The sequence below is a fragment of the Nomascus leucogenys genome, chromosome 22a, assembly GCF_006542625.1.
Source record: "Nomascus leucogenys isolate Asia chromosome 22a, Asia_NLE_v1, whole genome shotgun sequence".
Taxonomy (NCBI): Eukaryota; Metazoa; Chordata; class Mammalia; order Primates; family Hylobatidae; genus Nomascus; species Nomascus leucogenys.
The window spans coordinates 58,128,337-58,140,469 of NC_044402.1; the positions used below are offsets into that span (position 1 = coordinate 58,128,337).

Consider the following 12,133-nt stretch of genomic DNA (forward strand, 5'->3'; position numbering starts at 1 on the left):
CACTTTATCACAGATAAAAGAAGAATCAACACACTGGTCAACCTTTTTAGTAAACAAAATGCAAACAAAGTATTAATGCTCAGTGCTGGAAAGATTTCAGTGAAATAGCTATACTTTAATTACTGAAAAAGTATAAATTACTATAACCTTTGTACAAAAAAAATTTTAATGTGTGAGGCCATGAAAACGTCTATACTCTGACCCAATATAATTCACTGCTGTGCCTTTATACAGAGAAAATCAAAAATGAAAGAAGGAAAAAGTCCTGTGTACAAAAATATGTTGCAGTAATAGCAACAAGTTGGAAACAACCTAAATGTCCATAAGAGAGGAATGGATAAATAAAGATATAACTACACAAAATAGAGCTCATTAAGTTGACAATTAAGCAGACTTTATATCAGCATCTAACTTTTTTAAAAAAAGGCAAGTTACAATATAGGAATTTTAGAGAATTGATGCATTTGAGAAAAGATGAAGCAGATATATAATTGTTCACAGTGGTAAATATAGGTGGTTTTCTCACATTTAATGTCATAGTTTCTTGTATATCAAAAAATACATTCATATTATGAGACACAGGAATCTTTACATCCAAAATAATTTGATACAGATGCCTTAACATTGCCGAATGAGACAACTTTGGAAAGATTCTTGTTTTGTGATTCCTTTTTATCCCTCTAAGCACAGTGCTTTGTTAACACTGTGTGTGTAGTAAATGTATGTGCTGCTTAAGGTAAAGAATTTCTAGTCAACTAAATGCCCAAGGTGACTGTGTGATTCCATGCCAAAGCACAGGAAAGAGCAGTGATGCTTTTGCCCCTAGCTGAACACGTTTTCTCCACAAACTATGTACCACAGAATAGTGAAATATACTAGATCCTAGTACAAGACAAGAATTCAATCTAAAAAAATCTCTGGATTAGATAATTAAAATATTGCTAGTTTTGTTTTCACAAAACTGAAGATACTTGATGGAATATTTTCCTCATCTGAAACAACTGTCAGTGTCAACTAAGTGGTTATACCTAACATAAAGCACTAGTTATCAATTAAAATAGTACTTTATCATGTTTACACCTTGTGTATTGTGTAAATGCTCTTGGGTCTGAAGACTAATTGAATCTGCTTTCAGCATTTTGTTGCAGAGTTTTGGAACCAGCTCCTTTAGAATGCTCTAATAGCTTGATGGCCTTGTCAGAGTTTTCAATATTTCTAAGCAGAGTCTCTAATCTTCTCTTAATTTTCTTCTGGTCTTCAAGAGCACAGCCAATTACTATGGATTGAAACTTCTGATCAACTGGCCCATGTGGCACCTCAGATGAACATGCACTGTAGAGTGACATCAAATGACTCTTGGCGTTTCCCAAATCATCCAGAAACTTACTGACCACCTCATCAATAATCCTTGTGGCATGCTTTAGGGATTCTTGCTGTTGGGGGTTTCTAATTGTTTCTACTGACACTTCAACAGTGAGAGTTCTTCCCATCAAACGGTTTGCAGTCAGATTTAATTCTTCTCTTTCTCCTAAAATATCAATCAATATGAGATGTAAACTTATCTGTGTCAAGAACATGAAGGCATTTGTTTGTGACTAAATTTATTATTTTCTTTACCTCTGCTATGAAATTTTTTTCAAGATAAAAGCTAAAACTATAGCATGTAAGATTAACCGATGAAATGTATTAGATTACAGAAAGAGTGTAGAATACCACTTCCTGACAATCTTTATATATGGGATACCAGATGACTTCTCAAACTGGCATGTTTGCAAAAGTCTGGGTAGGTATGCATTTGTAACTGGGATGGAGATCAAGTCTTCACACTGAGCAGTAAGCACATACAGGGTTTATGCTGGGTAGAGCTCCAGAGATCAGATGTCCCAGATCTCTCCAGAATGACATGTACATTGATCAGAATACACTGCCCCAAATTTTGGTTGAGAAAATGTAGCCATGATAGAAGATAAGCTGGCGTCAATACTAGGCACTGACTTCATCCTCCAGAGAGAAGCAGGACAGTGGTCTAAAGTCTTGGCCAGCACGAGGAGCTCTATCAACATTTCATTATTTATATGAGAAAGCAATCTCCTGCTTCTGTAACTTCCTAATTCATTGATCTTTGGGCAGGATAGTGTAGAGACTAGATCATGGCCTACCATAGATGTGTAACAGTTTTGATCTGGATTTAGATTGCTTACTTACCTCACCAGCCACTTGGCCCAGTAACGTGGCCTGTGCGGCACCAAAGGAACCCAAGTAGGAAGTCCAGTGCCAATAAGGGAAAATCACAAGTGACCTATTCCTACCTATTTCATGTTCTTCACATGAAATGACAGCACAGGCTAGGCGGATGTCACACGCCTGTAATCCCAGCACTTTGGGAGGCTGAGGCAGGCGGATCACCTGAGGTCAGGAGTTTGAGACCAGCCTGGCCAACATGGTGAAACACTGTCTTTACTAAAAATAGAAAAATTAGACAGGCGTGGTGGCACGTGCCTGTAATCCCAGCTACTCGGGAGGCTGAGGCAGGAGAATCACTTGAACCCAGGAGGCAGAGGTTGCAGTGAGCCAAGATCGCGCCGTTGCACTCCAGCCTGGGTGATGAGAGTAAAACTCCACCGCAAAAAAAGGAAAAAGAAAATGACAGCACATTTTTACATTCATGCCTTTTATTGGTCCTACAAGTTTCCTCATTTTCTCTGCATTTTGTCCCTTCTCTTTATGTTGTACCTCAATTCGTCTTTTTTTTTTGGTCTCTACTTCTCTGCTTCCAGTCTCTCACCCTTTTCCTCTGCTTTTTTAATCTCTTGCAGTCCAGTAACTTGTGAGGAACTGAAGTTAGGAGTGTGAAGCTGGGATAAAACACATGGCCTTACTGCTTGGGGCCAGCTCTTCTGAGCTTGCAGGCTTTTTCCTATCTCTCCCAGCCAGGGGCTTGGGGTAGAGAGCATGCTGGAAGAAATCTCTGAGTAAGTGGCTGCTGTCATGAACTGACAGCTGCAGCTGTCTCTGTGGCTCACATTAAATGCTGAGGCCTAGTGTACGCATACCAAAAGTCAAGCAAAAATTGACCCACACTTATCATAAACTCTTTAAAGGAGTGTAAAAGACGAGCCCCTTCTGTGGAGATGGCTCTCACCGTCACTGATCTGCCTCATGTCCTGGCTATTTTGGATACTGTGGATCATTTCCAGAAGGATTTCTTTCTCTTGCTCAACAGCAGTTGCTGCTTCTCTCAAAGCTTCAACCCTATAGAAATTGGGAAAACAAAACGGTTATTGTATGCAGGATGTTCTTCCTATTAATTTTCTTTACCTCTCATTCAACCCAAATCAAGTTTAAAGATCACCAAACTTTTCAAAAATTCTTCATTTCTGCTTTAAAATTCTTTCATTTTTCTATCCACTTGCCTTTCTCCCATTTTCCTCCCAGCTCATAAGGCAATCATTCTTTCGTGTTTATCTAATTAATACTATTTGTTTTTACAAGATCTGTATTATTTGTACATTTTGAATTTATATCTCATTCTGTTTTTATTTTTTCACTTAGCATCCAGGTTCCTAGATGGTTTTTTTGTTTGTTTTTTGTTTTTGAGACAGTCTTGCTTTGTCGCCTAGGCTGGAGCACAGTGGCACGATCTCACTGCAACCTCCACCTCCTGCTTTCAAGTGATTCTCATGCCTCAGCCTCCAGGCCTGGCTAATTTTTGTAGTTTTAGTAGAGATGGGGTTTCGCCATGTTGGCCAGGCTGGTCTCAAACTCTGGGGTTTCACCATGTTGGCCAGGCTGGTCTCAAACTGCTGGCCTCAAGTGATCTGCCCACCACAGCCTCCCAAAGTGCTGGGATTACAGGTGTGAGCCACCACACCCGGCCCCCTATGTTTTCTTCTAATCAGTTGCTGCCAATTGCTGTATAATACTCCATGTGTATACCTACCTGATTTTCCCTCTCCATTCTCCCAGAGATGGACACTCAGGTTGTCTACCAGCTTCTCATTACTACAAATAACACTTCCATGAATACATCTCCCCTTTGGACCTTAGTGAGGATTTCCTTAGGACATATACCAGGACAGAATTGCTAAGACAAAGGGTATGTGTACTCCGCTTTTGACTTAGTACTATGATTATTCTGCAGAACACCTGTACCTATCCACTCTCCACAGCAAAGCACAGGGGGCCCCATATCCCTACCAACACTCTGCATTTTCCAACTTTCTATTTGCTGCCAGTGTAATAGAAATACACTGATGTCAGTGTTAACTTGCGTTTTCCTAAAAATTTCAGACATGTCTTTGTATCCTTGTTAGCCTATTCATAGACTTTTCCTATTTTGTTTTTCTATTTTTAAACAGGAGTTACTGTTCCCTTGTTGATTTGTATACTCAAGAGATTCTTGTTGGTTGCAATGGAACGTTGTTACTATGAATTACAGTAACTAAGTTGCCAACTTTTGCAAAATGAAAGTGACAGACCTATTCCCAGTATTTGGATGGTCTTAGAAATACAAGTTCATGAAAGATCTAATCCTAACTGCTGTCTTAAGTGTGCACAGAAAAAACAACTTCACCAATGTTTTAACATGTTCAATTCCATAAAAGGATCCTCTCCCTACCCTAAGCACACACTTGCATTTTCCCCTTCAGTTACCCACCTGTTATACCCCAAAATAGTACTGACAGGCTGTAAAATCACAGGATATCTTTATTATTCAAGATATTAAATATATGTCAAAGTCTGTGTTTATAAGAGCCAGTAAAAGCAAAGAACTGGGAAGAATCTCGTGACAAATTTGGCTAGAGAACTCAATCAAAATACAATATTCTACTAACTAATAGTAATGCAAGTTATCAGGCCCTATTCCAGGACCATTCAGTATTTACTTAAACATTTTACATAGCAATATCTCAGAAAGATAAACGAGGGCCCAGAACATAGGAAAGAGACAGAGTTGGCACTAAATATTTATGCTAAAAGCACAAACCATGACTCCAATATTTAGACAAATGACACAGGTGAATCATGTGATTGATAAACGAGAAGATGCTGAAGGAAGAGATTAATTTTTCAACACCTTTTTGGTTTGTATTCAATTGTAAGATGATAAGAGAGAACAATGCTATTCTGAAAAGGAAGGTTTCATTTATGAGTTACAGCGGTAAGTTCATGTTCTTAACAAAATGGATAAAAAAGACATTCTAGAAAAAATATAATAAGCCTGTCATATGAAGAAAATATTTTATCATTAAATGAGACCAAATAATTGGGTGGAACTGCTACATTTTGTGTTTTAGGGACCCCCCACCCCCATCCCACAAGGTTTTTAATACATAATAGGAATTACCAGGGCATTATCCCTGTGAAAACCAGATTTCATCATTTATAGAACTTCTCATATACATTTTTATATATACCTTTTTCATTTCATGCAAGGGTAAAATGTCATTCTTCAAAATGTAAAGATCTCAGGGTTTATTTGGCAACATGGGCTTTTCGTGTCCTAGTCCCTCTTCAGGTGGCATTCTTTCTCCCTGACCCTTGTCTACTGGGTGATCCTTTTTCAAAACCCAACTGCTTCGGCAGGAATTGTTTCCTTAGCTTCCCCCTTCCTCTCCCTTAAGGCAATTCATGCTCCTTTTGGCCCTGGTACATCCCATTTACTCTACAGTCTAAAATATGTCTACCTCATATTTTACATTTTTTCTTTTAAAAACCTGAACCTAGATCTCTGGTTTATTTAAGTAACGTTTGTACTGTTTGTCAGCTATTGCTATCCTTAAACTCATAAACACGTCTTTTGTCTACAATTTTTCCATTAGTTCTAGAAAATTCTTGGCTGTTGTATCTTTGAATATTCCCTGTCTCCCCTTCTATTATTTTCTTCTGGAACTCTGGTTAGAGAAATGTTGGACCATCTCACTTTATCCTTCATGTTTCTTAGTGTCTCATCTGACAACACTTCTCTTGGCGGAGAGGGGCAGTTCTGTTTTTACTAACAGATCCCGGAAGCAGCTACACATCCAAATTGGGAAAGAACTTTTCCTCACAGCAAGGCTGGCCTGGGCTGTGCTCCTGGAAAACTCCCTGCATGAAGTCACAACTAAGTAGGCTTTGACAAAAAGAAATTTTAGTCAGAGTACTCAGTAGGAAGACAAAACCAGAGCGCATGCATCCTCAGCCAGTCCCCAGGTCTTGGGCACCTCACAAACCTCTGCAGTCTCAGTATCAAAACGGCAAACTGCTGGGAGACTTAGGAGGAGTACAACTGCAATTTTGCGCAAACTGTGGCTACTATTAATATGTCGGCTAATAGAGTAGGCAGTGAAAATGGCGCTAGCACTGCCACTACTAGCTGTGCAAATGCGTCAGTCGCCTATGAAACAGGGATAATAAGGAAACAGTGCTTGTGACTAAATGAAGTAAAGCAGGTAGAGTTTAACAGTGACTGACAGCACTAAGAAAATTACACACACACACAATATGCATAATGTGTCTAGAACTGGCACTGGCATATATTTATAGTATTAATAGCTATTATATTCTTACCATTATGAATGTGGGCTTATTTATTAATGATGAGAATTTCTGCTTTCATAAAAAGGAGGGAAAATGGCAAATGCTCATACCGTGATTTCAAAGAAATAATTTCTAAAACAGGTTTTTTTTTTTTGAGATGGAGTCTCGCTCTGTCGTCCAGGCTGGAGTGCAGTGGTGTGATCTCAGCTCACTGCAACCTCCACCTCCAGGGTTCAAGTGAGTCTCCTGCCTCAGCCTCCCGAGTGGCTAGGACTACAGACATGCGCCACCACGTCTGGCTAACTTTTGAATTTTTTATTAGAGATGGTTTTCACCATGTTGGACAGGCTGGTCTCGAACTCCTGACCTCAGGTGATCTGCCCACCTCAGCCTCCCAAAGTGCTGGGATTACAGGGGTGAGCCACCACGCCGGGCCTAAAACAGGTTCTTAAACTCATAGTTCTGTCTCTTATTCCATACTCCTATATCAAAAGAATGCTATAATGATCACTTTTAGGCAGTGTAAAATTCTGAAGTGTTTTCCTAATCACCAAAATGTTAAATTACATTTACTGTCAAGACATTTTGGTGTAAAAGAAGGGACTGGTGTTTTTGGTGTGAAGAGCCACTCTTCAGTAGCATGTCCTCAGGCAAGCCTCTTCATCCTTATGGACCTCACTTCCGTCATTTCTAGGAGAGTGTGTGCCCTCCACCTAACTTGAAGGGTTTTTAAAGTTTCAAATAACACATATGAAGTGTTCTTTTAAATTACAGGCTGTCATACGATATTAACTATGATGCCATCTTGTTTTGTGACTCCTAGAACACTGGCACACCCTAACATGAAACTTTAAGCCAGACGAATGATCCCTATCACCCCCGACCCCATCCCTTCACTACCTGGGTGCAGGTGAAGCCACAGGGAAAGGCTGACAGGAAGGCAGAAGGAGCCAGTATGTTACAAGTTTTGGGAAACACATGAAGACCCAATCTCCCAGTCCTATCATTTTCCCCTCTGCCAGTCTCCAAAACCCATCCCCCAGACGTCTTCATTACCATCTTGAGCTTTCTAGGAGCTACCCAATACCTACCACATAGTGGGTGTTCAATATCCACTGAATTAAAGGCCAATTTAGATGGAATTTTTATCTCTTTGAGGAAACTCATCTATTCATCCATACGTCATTCCTATATTTTGAAATGTGACATATTTAAGAAAATTCAGGCATAAAGTATTAGAGCCTGGAGAGCCAGTCTTCCTGGGTTCAAATTTGGACTTTACTACTCTCTAGTTGTGCGACTTTGGACAAGTCATTTAAGCTTCTAAGCCTCAATTTCCCTATCTGTAGAAGGGTGATAATAGTAACTTCCACAACGACATGGGGCCTGGCACATAGTCCGTGTACGTTAAATGAATAAACATCAGCCTGTGTTCTAGAAAAAACTCTCACACTGTGTTTTTCCTCTGCTCTCACACTGTAACAACACAGAAGGCTACTGTGACCAGATATGTGGGGGGTTTGCAGCTAAGTATCCCCCAACTCAGTTCCAACACTATCTACACCTGGAGACAGTGTCCGATCCCACAAGTTGAAAGCTCAGTCCCCAAGACCCCACCATCCACTATTGCAAGTCTAGGCCTCCAGAACTTCTGACCAACTGGCTTCAAATTGGGGTTCCCATGTCCCCCTCTTTGGGTTTAACTTGCTGGAGCAGCTCACAAAATTCAGGGAAACACTTATATTTACCGATTTATTATAAAGGGTATTACAAAGGACATGGATAAAGAGATGTGTAGGGTGAGGTACAGGGGGAAGGGGCACACCACCTTCCAGGAGCCTCCACATGTCCAGCTATCCGGAAGCTCTCCAAACCCTGTCCTTTTTGGGTTCTTATGGAGGCTTGCTTCGTTTATATAAGCATGAATGACAACCATGTAGAAAAGTGGCTGGACAAAAAGAGTATGCCCTCACTCTAACAGGCTGAATGGGGAGACCCAGCAAGGCCGTCTATTCAGGTTCTTCTTGGCCTCTGGGTGCTGAATGCCCTCCTCCAGGGCATAGGGCAGGACCCTCTCTGGAATGAGGGTCTTTTGACCCACAGTCAGACTACAGGCAAGGCAGGTGAAAGAAGGTCAGAGAGAAATTCTTTTTCCTGAGGCCTAAAGCACCCCAACATTATAACATAAGACTGTAATAAGGGTTATGGGAGTTATGAGCCAGGAAAACATTATATATATATATATATATATATATATAAAATCGTAGTATCATAGTATTTTTTATAAATTACAGTAATTGTTAAAAAGTAACAATAGTAAGCAAGATGGTTTGAGCCACTGAGGAAGGCAAAACTCAGACTCCATTTAGAACTGATCATAAAAACAGGGAGAAAAGGGAATCACCTCTGTAGAAGGAAGAAATACAGAAGACAAAATGCAGTCCAAAAAAAAGGGCTAGTGTATTGATAAATTCCATTAGAGATAAATGGAAATCCTTTAACAGTTTTTAAAACTGCTGCCAAACATTTTAAACATGTAGATCAGTTCATACTCCAGGTCATAAAGTATGAAATTTCTTCCACAATTGACAGGATCAGTGTGGTCAGGGAACATTAAGTGCACACTTCTAAGTACAAATGATAAGGTTTTATTCTACCCAGTTACACTACTTTATTAGTCAACAAAATCAAACTATTAGAGCAAAATTACATATGAGTTTCATGTTTTCTTTTAAAAATCGATCTTCTACGCATGATTCTAGTTTTTAATAGTGTGTTCTGTGTGTGCCATTGCCCATGTGGTTTCAAAAAAAACTTTAATAGGATCTATATTAGCATTTTTCTCTATTTTTGCTTACCTTCAGAAATCCTTCCTTTTCAGCTAGTATTACTTTTTTAAAAAGAAAAGGCCTACAAAAGTCTAGAATTACTAAAAAAAAAAAGTCCTTGAAATGAACAGCCACATATTAATCACTTTTCTCCTCAGCTCAAATGTTAATTAAGCAAGTTGTAATTTAATCACTGATGTGCAGTAATCAGAATTCATTTTACATTAATCAAACATTAGAATATAATAATATTCAAAACCTGAGGCTTTCTTTTAAAGAGGAGCACTTCAGAGTGCTTTTGTACCTACCACATGTGAGGCATTAATTCAAGTTGGAGGACAATGACTCAGCTTGAAGGAAGGCGGGGTGGAGTAACAACCTCCCCATTCCTTTAGGACAACTTTTCTTTCTGACTAAGGGAGAGCGAGAGTGAAGTGGTTGGGAACATGCCCTCAACGTTCTGAAGACATGGAGAGATGTGTGTTACTTGCTATGTGGCTCCCTAAAAAGAAACATTATCAGTTAGAGGGACTTCAAGTAACTGAGGCCACCAATTTCTACTTCCGCTCTACTTTTTCTGGGAGTGGAACGGTCAGGTTTGCTAGTATTGTGAAAATCCATGAGGAAGCATTATTTCTCTCTTCCACTTGCCTCATTCTAAGTGGAACCCCAGAACCTGGTGTAGGGCTTAATAATCCCAGAAATTATTTTGAGTGGAGAATCTCTCACTCTCTGGCTCTTTTCTCCCAATAGTAACAATAATAATGCCTCACTTGTTAAGAGATACCGTGGTTATTGAAGTATTTTCTCAGCAAACAGATACTTCATGTTTGGGCGTATTAATGGAGGGAGATAAAGACACACATGCAGTGTTTCCTGAACTTTTTGGCTCACATGCTTCTTTGCTCATGCACAACCTAGAGAAAACTATGTAACCAACTCCTGTGTAGTTTCACGGAATTGCACGTGCCTAACAAGGTTTTCTTTTAACTACACCTGCTCACAAAATTTACACAGTAACTTGAGACTAACGTTCACAGGAAGTACATAAAACTTTTCAATACACCGTTAAAGTCTTTCCAAAAATCTATTCACATTAAATTGTTTAGAAATTCTATACAAGTCTACTACTGTATTACCTAATAAAATCTTGGACAAGAAAAGGGGAAAACTATCTTTTCATGCTTTCAGGCCAGTGACTAGCACTTAAGTCTTCTATGTAGGGAGGTGCCCAATAAATACCGAGAGACGAACGGAACCGTTGAATCCCGTCCGCGAGGTTAGGGAAGAAAGAGAAGCGGCAACGTCTCTACTGCACGAAGCACCCGGGAACTTACTGCCTACCCCTCACTCCTCTTTAATCTTTGCTCTCAGTGGATTGCTGGGTTGGTTTTGTTTTATTAATTTTTGCTCTTTAGTGTTCTGAAGCAAGGAAACTTAACTTCACGTGGAGGGCCACTGTAGACTGCTGCCTCCCTTAAAAAATGCATAACGGGAGAAGAATAAGTTAAAACGTTTGGGGCCACACAGAAGGTTCTAGAAGTTCTGCAGACCCAAGCTGCCACTGTCCTTAATCGCATGGAATCTCACCGTAACTTTTATCTCCTCTTTTTCCGCTCCCTAACACCTAGGTAAATTAATCAAAGTGTGGCCACCGATAACGCCCTCACAGGTTTAGCTTAAATCGAATGCGTTTTCTCTCGGACTAGGGGAGAAAATCCAAGAAACAAACACAACCACACCACGTCCACCCACAACAAATCTCAACAAGCAACTTCTGTTGCCGCAGCCTCACTGTGCCCCAGGCCCCGGCCCGCCACACGCGGCCTCCGTCCGCGAACCGCCCGCGAACCGCCCGCGCGGCGAGCAGAACGCCCGAGACCGCCCGCGCGGCGCTCACCTGAGCTCCAGCTGGTCCAGGCTCTCCAGCAGGCGGCTGGAGCGGTCAGCCATGGAGGAGGAGCGGCAGAAGCGCCCCTCGTTGGCTTTAGCGTTGATCTTCGCCTGAGCCATCTAAGCCTCCGACGCGGGGTAGCCGAGAGGTCACCGGCCCCTCCGGCGGCGGCGAGTGGAGCGCTCCTCGGGCTGCAGGCGTCGCCGTCACCACGCGGGCGCCCGCCCTCCCTCTGACGCCCGCGGGGGCAACCCGGGAGGACTCGCCAACACCGCGGCTGCCGCGTGGCCAAAGAAGGGCAGGCGCGGCGCCCGCGGGGCTCGGGGAGCCGGACCTGGGTGGGGGCTGCAGCGGCTGGAGTTAGAGGTTCGCGGGCCACGGGCTCGGGCCTGGGGAGCGCAAGTCTCTGAGGCACGGGGAGGGGCGGACGCAGAGACCGACCGCCTAGTGTGGCCAGCGGATCGTGCGCTCCCCCGACCCAGGAACTACCCGAAGCCCGCGCGGACCCACAGACCACCCCCAGCTCCGCCCCGCGAGGCCCCGCCTCTTCGCGAACCTAAAAGTAACCAACTCCCCCCACGCGAAGGTTCCTATCGGTCGATGGGCTGTGGGTGTATTGCTCAGTGACGGCTGTGTTTAGTTTCTCCCAGCACCCATAATTCAAAGCAAGAACAACGACATGAAGAGCCCTGTGATACGGGGAGAAAACGTCCTTTTGTGAAACAGCAGGCAGTAAGTACAGCTCCTAGGCAGCCCACACTCACCTGACCTTCCGGTTACCACTGTATACTGAGATGAGAGTAATGAAAGACCGGACAACACTGAAGCTATGAAGTAAAAAAGAAAAAGCTACTCCATCTTTCCCTGTCTAGCTAGATGTGGGAAGCAAAGT

The 12,133-nt window shown here is 42.0% G+C and overlaps 1 protein-coding gene across 1 annotated transcript; it reads right to left on the reverse strand.

Annotated features, from left to right (window-relative positions):
• Window positions 1-94: 94 nt before the first annotated feature.
• On the reverse strand, window positions 95-11,706 carry BAG2 (BCL2 associated athanogene 2). Its single transcript, XM_003254110.4, has 3 exons — window positions 11,248-11,706; window positions 3,143-3,252; window positions 95-1,528 (listed from the first exon to the last, which is right to left on the reverse strand). The coding sequence occupies exons 1-3, from the start codon at window positions 11,358-11,360 to the stop codon at window positions 1,116-1,118; spliced, it is 636 nt and encodes a 211-aa protein (XP_003254158.1). The 5' UTR covers window positions 11,361-11,706; the 3' UTR covers window positions 95-1,115.
• Between the last annotated feature and the right edge of the window lie 427 nt (window positions 11,707-12,133).